Source organism: Lucilia cuprina, chromosome 3 (assembly GCF_022045245.1).
Source record: "Lucilia cuprina isolate Lc7/37 chromosome 3, ASM2204524v1, whole genome shotgun sequence".
NCBI lineage: Eukaryota > Metazoa > Arthropoda > Insecta > Diptera > Calliphoridae > Lucilia > Lucilia cuprina.
Genome location: NC_060951.1, coordinates 55,809,349 through 55,815,957, shown reverse-complemented (window position 1 = coordinate 55,815,957; position 6,609 = coordinate 55,809,349). Strand labels below are relative to the sequence as shown.

At 29.8% G+C, this 6,609-nt stretch overlaps 1 protein-coding gene across 1 annotated transcript; it reads left to right on the top strand.

The window, feature by feature from the left end:
- The first annotated feature begins 2,014 nt into the window (after positions 1-2,014).
- Positions 2,015-6,389, top strand: LOC111678626 (EF-hand calcium-binding domain-containing protein 1). The gene is made up of 5 exons (XM_023440032.2): positions 2,015-2,054; positions 4,233-4,629; positions 5,569-5,689; positions 5,755-6,114; positions 6,187-6,389. The coding sequence occupies exons 1-5, from the start codon at positions 2,015-2,017 to the stop codon at positions 6,304-6,306; spliced, it is 1,038 nt and encodes a 345-aa protein (XP_023295800.2). The 3' UTR covers positions 6,307-6,389.
- Positions 6,390-6,609: the final 220 nt, after the last annotated feature.

Sequence of the window (6,609 nt, the reverse complement as noted above, 5' to 3'; positions counted from 1 at the left end):
TTGTATTGGAGAAATTATTGTGAAGTAGAAATTTGTAACCGCTTATGGCCTATAGGCTAGGTTATTGAATATTGTTAAATAAAATAAAATAAATAAATAAAAGTTGCCAGTTTTCCATTTTTAAGAAGACTTCCACTTTCGATCGGAATGGAATACTGTGACAATCCTGTGTATTTGAGAAAACACAATCGACAAAAACAATAAAATAAAGAATCCGGAAGAAGAAAAACTTAATATTTTAAGTATATTGCAATTTTCTGATTTGTTTTATCGATATTATTGTTCTTTTAAATGATTATTTAAATTTTTTTCTGAAATTTTCCATTTTACAAAAGTAATGTTTGCAAAAGAACAGCTGTTTATTGTTTATGTTTTTGACTAAAAAGTTGGCAATACTAACAAAGTTAACTGATCCTAAATCCATAACTGAAAAACACAATCATCTGTTATAGTCCGAATTTAATCTATCAGCAAGTTTAGTTTAGTTTAACTAACCCACCCTAAGTATGCTTATGGTAATATTTACAAAACAGTAATATTTACAAAACAGCTGTTCATTATTTATGTATTTGACTGAAAAGTTGGCAATACTAAAAAAATGAAATGAAAAACACAATTATCGGTTAAAATCCGCCTAAATTTCTTTCGAGTTTAATCTAACAGCAGCCTTAAGCCTAGTTTAACTGAAGAGTATGATATCATCCGCCCTTAAAAGTTTTCTATCCTGGCGTATGAGTAATTTTATAAAAAAAAACTCAATTAATACTTATTACTCATACGCCTTGTTTAGTTTAACTATCTTAAACAAATTTTAACTTTTTTCAGTTGTTTTATCAATAAATTTATTGTTACCTAAGTCTTAGTCAAATGTTGCATGTTCTACTTAAACTATCTACCTCTTACTTACCTTCCTCAAACCACATTTTCTTTATAACTTACAAAGAGTAAAGCTATTAAAATAGTGTCCTTGTTTATAAGAAGTTGTCATCAGGTTTATAGTTTTGATTTTATTTACTTGACAAATTATTAAATACTTTTTATTAACTCTTTTTTTGTGTTGTTCGTGTTTTTTGTATAATATTATATCTTTGCATATACCATGGTTACATTTTTTCTTGTTGATTTTTCCATAATTTTTTGTTTAAAATCAGTTTTAAACTTACAAGTGCCGTGTGTAAAAGGATATGGGTAATAAGTTTTTTTTTTCTTCCCAAAGAAAATTCTTTGAAGTTATTAAAGTTTTAATAAGTATTTTTTAGCAATTTCAACTTTTTATTTATTTAAATATGAAAAATAATATAAAATTTTGATTTTTGTATTAATTCCATGACATGACCTAGTGTATTGGTCCTTAACGCTTCCTTAACCCAATCAACACTAAATAGTAAAGAAGAACAAAAATTTGATTTATGTATTATTATGAATGTATTTTTACCTTTATTCCAGTTTCGATTACTGTAGAATTTCTATAATCAATTTTTCACATTGTACTTTGGAAGATTTTTTGAAGTTAATTTCTTTATTGGATCAGAAGCACTTTTAGGATACAGTAAATAATTTCAAAATAAAATTTGGTAGTAAATAATTATCTACGAGGTATTTTAGGCGCTTAATATAAAAATGGATCACTGATTTTCACTAAAGATCATTAGCTCGTGTAGGGACATATGTGCTCTTAGTGTAAATCCTAGTAAAACTGAACATTCTCCAGTAAATACAAAATTCCTTTATTTACTCTTCCTTGCCTAAACCGCGAGGTATTAAAGCTCTCGGATAGCGCTTAATACTTGATCGTTTTCTTGGATAAGAAGCTATCTTAGAGTACAAATGCACTCTCTAGAACATTTTATATTCACTGGCTCATTGAGGCAGTTATTAAACCTATTATATGGGGTAGTTGTCTGGTGGCAGGCGCTTGGAAAAGCAACACTTAGACAACAACTAGAAAAAGTTATGAGATTATGAGTTTATCACCGGCGCTCTCGAAACAAATGCTTCAAAGACGTTGTTCACTATGCTCAACTGGTTCTCTGCGGCCAGTTTGTGTTTAACTGGCAAGTAGAAATACTGCTCCATAGGCCATTATAAGATCATACATCTCATACCGAGTAGTCAATACACTGTTGATTACTGTATTCCGGAACCTTTCACTAAAGAGAACATTCCGTTATTACATCTCTTCGGAGTCTTAAGAATATCTCCATCTCCATAATTTTTTCCGTGTGTTTACAGACGGATCCAAGAATACGAAAGCAGTTGGTGGTAGCATCTTCATTGAGAAATTGATGAATGTAGTATCCTTCAGACTGAAATCTCTGCGATAAAGAGGGCATCAAATTATCTTATGGGTCTCCAAACACCACAACTAGGTAGGCTGATATCGATTATTACTGGCCACTGTAAATTTGGTAACCATACTAGACGCATTGCTCTCCCGTCAATGACTTCTGCAGGAGTTGTCAAAAGCAGGATGAAGAAGGTACTATTACTCATCTTCTCTGTAATTGTTCTGTTTTGGCAGACACCCGAAATTCGGGTGCTTGGATCGGTCTATTTTAGGATCTATCCGAATTGTCAAATATTCTATTGTCTGTGGTCTTTTGGCGTTCATAAATTTGTCAAAATTGCAGAATGACCTTGATTCTCACTTGCAGCAGCTTCCTCTTTCATCTCCTCTCTCTCTGTGGTTTCTACCTTTTACTATCTTTCTTCTCTTTTAAAAGGTATTCTTACAAAGGGATCAACCTAGACCCAAGTATAGCCGAAATCGGCTACCTGTAATACCTAACCTGAAAGATTTTCATGGCCTATTTTAGGGTTTCCATATAAATATCGATTTTTAGTAAAAATATGAGTGATCACAGATTTCCATTATTTTCGGAATTAAAGCGTTATTTAAGAATTTTCGAAAATTTTCTAAATAGGAGCGTTATTTAAGAATCCACAGGCGATTTTATGTTTGTCATATAATAGTCGATATTTGGTAGGATCAGTGATTTTCACTATTTTTTCAATTAGAGCGTAATTTAAGAATCTGCAGACGATTTTAGTTTTTTCATATAAAGATCGTTTTTTTGTAAGAAAATATGATTGATCACAGATTTTCGTTATTTTCTTAATTGGAACGTTATTTTTTTTTATATGAAAACCGAAAAGTCATCACAGATTAGAACTATTTTCTCAACTGAAGCGTTATTTCAGACGATTTCAGATTTTTAATATAAAAATCTATTTTTGATAGAAAATATAAGTTATCACAGATTGTCACTATTTTCTTAATTATAACGTTATTTATGCATTTAATGTCTATTTTAGGTTTTTCATTAAAAAGTCGTTATTTAAGAATCTAAAGACGATTTTAAGTAATTTATATAAAAATCAATTTTTGGACAGAAAAAGTTTTGTGTAAAAATTTTATTAATAATATTTTTTTCAACAAAAGCTTTATCTTTCAAACACGCCGTTTTACTAGAAACTTGCTATAAACACTAAAGTCCTGGTGTTAACTTTGGTGTTGTTTTTGTCGCCTTTAATGTTCTTGGTAACACAATAAAATAATAATTATAAACAAATATCCTGGGTTACGCCTATAAAATAAACAAATTTTATTTTTATGACTGTTTATGAATATAAATAACTAAAATTTAAACTGGTTTGAGAATTAGAATTTGATATGTATCCCTTCGACTAGTGAAACTCACTTGTCCCTATACATACATTGTTACTTGCCATAAACTATACTTATATTATTTACAATATAAAGCGATTGATATGATGTTAAGTTCTTCTGATTCCGAGGAATTATGTTAATTTCAAAAAATAAAATATTACTGAATTTGAATACTTTTAAGGAGGTACATTTCCAATTGGGTTTTTATAAATTCAAATATTAATAAAACAATATTTATTGGTTGAGAAATATGTTTACTGAAAATGCTTTGTAAAAATTTACATATAATTGATATTAGAAAGATGACATGTGTAAAAACATACATACGTACATACTACATTTACACATACACTGACGTTTACCTTAACCGTTGTGAATATCCTCTGACAGGTTGTCTGTCTATCAGTTGGGTTCAATCATGTTATAACAAAAAAATGTTGCATGTTTTCAACTAATTTCAGTTTGTACTTGTTTTAGTTTTTTTTTGTTCCTGTTTTGTTTATTGTCTATATATGCACATATACATACATATGTATCAACTTTAATGTTTAACAAATTTCTTATTTATTTGTTATTGTGTGCTTTGTTCTTGTTATTTTTGTCTTCTTTTTCTCATGTATAGTGGCAACAAAATCAGCTGTGGGTGTTAACACTGGCCCCATCACACAAGGTGTCAGCAGCAGTGGTAACAACAATAATAATGCAGTAGCTGTTGGCAGCAGCACTGCTGCAGTCGGCGATGTTGAGAAATCAACTAAAGCACATGCCAATACGGTTTTATTGAAATCAGTTTCAGCCTTTTTGGCAAGCAATAAACGTAATTCTAGTAATCAATCGAAGGCATCGGAAGCTTCACTGAAGACAAGTCGTCGTACGAAAAAGGATAGAATGGATGAATTGAGTGGTAAAATAAATCCAAAATTATTGGAACAGTTACGAAAGAAAACCAGATTTAATAAGTGAGTTGTGAAATTTTCCACACTTTGTGATATAAAGAAATGCATTTGGAGAAACTATGTATTAGTTTTAATTAAAATTTAAAGATGTGATTATGAAGCGTATGATTGATTTTATGGGAAATTATTTATCATACGTTGTGGCGTCTGTACAAAGAAGAGTGAGAGTGAAAAGACATTGAAACTTATTGACATACTAACAAACAAACTAACAAACTAACAAACTAACAAACTAACAAACTAACAAACTAACAAACTAACAAACTAACAAACTAACAAACTAACAAACTAACAAACTAACAAACTAACAAACTAACAAACTAACAAACTAACAAACTAACAAACTAACAAACTAACAAACTAACAAACTAACAAACTAACAAACTAACAAACTAACAAACTAACAAACTAACAAACTAACAAACTAACAAACTAACAAACTAACAAACTAACAAACTAACAAACTAACAAACTAACTAACTAACTAACTAACTAACTAACTAACTAACTTACTAACTTACTAACTTACTAACTTACTAACTTACTAACTTACTAACTTACTAACTAACTAACTAACTAATTAACTAACTAATTAACTAACTAACTACCTAACTACCTAACTAACTAAATTTATATCTTTATATATTTATATCCTTATATCTTTACATCTTTATATCTATATATCTATATATCTATATATCTATCTATCTATCTATCTATCTATCTATCTATCTATCTATCTATCTATCTATCTATCTATCTATCTATCTATCTATCTATCTATCTATCTATCTATCTATCTATCTATCTATCTATCTATCTATCTATCTATCTATCTATCTATCTATCTATGTATCTATCTATCTATCTATCTATCTATCTATCTATCTATCTATCTATCTATCTACCTATCTAACGCGTAAATATAATGTGTACTTTCAGAGATGAATTGGATGCTTTATGTCGAATATATCGTAAATTAGTATCGAATTGTCAATATGCTACCAAAACTCTGGCATCTGGACCTTCTGGAGCAGCAATTGCCAAACCACAAACACAAGAGGTAAGTGACATGACAACTCAATGTTAATCTCTTTAACAATCTTAAAATGCTCTCTCTTTTTATAGGGAATTGATCGTATAGTATTCCGTGAACTTTTACACAGCACATTTGATATTGTCACCGAAGAAATTCTAATGGAACGCATTTTCTGCAGCTGGGATAAAGCACATGAGGGTCTACCGTTGCGCTTAGAAGGTTGGCTTGTTGGACTATCGGTATTTTTACGTGGTTCACCCAGTGAGAGGGCAGTGTTTTGTTTTCGTGTTTATGACTTAAATGGTGATGGTTTTATAACGAAAGATGAAATGTTTACTTTGTTAAGAAATTGCTTGATAAAACAACCACAAGATGAGGATCCCGATGAGGGTGTTAAAGATTTAGTGGAAATTGTTTTAAGGAAATTCGATTTGGATAAAGATGGAAAGGTAAATAAAATAACTTAGATCAAATGACGACTTGTGTAACTAAGTCTAGTTGACAATGCATTTTTTTAATAGGTTTCTTTGGATGATTTTATGCGCACCGTAGCCGCTCAGCCCTTATTGATAGAAGCCTTTGGTCAATGCCTTCCTACAGAAAGTGCTATTATATCATTTTTCTCTACTTTACAAGTTTAATTTGTTTAAATGCAGCTATTTTATCTAGATATATAATTACTTAATTTGCAACTAAATATTAATAAAATGCGAATTGAGTTTGATTGAGTTTTAATAATGCCACTTTACAATATTGTTTTTCCATATATTATATAAAATAATTGCGTTGTAATTGAATTGTAAAGCCCTAACAACTTAATATAGAAACATTACATTTCTACAGAAGTTGTATTTTTGATTACGTAGTTCCATTAAGGAGCATGGTATGCACTTATTAAACTCCCAATTTGTAAGCGAGTGTGACATTTATTAATGACATCGTCA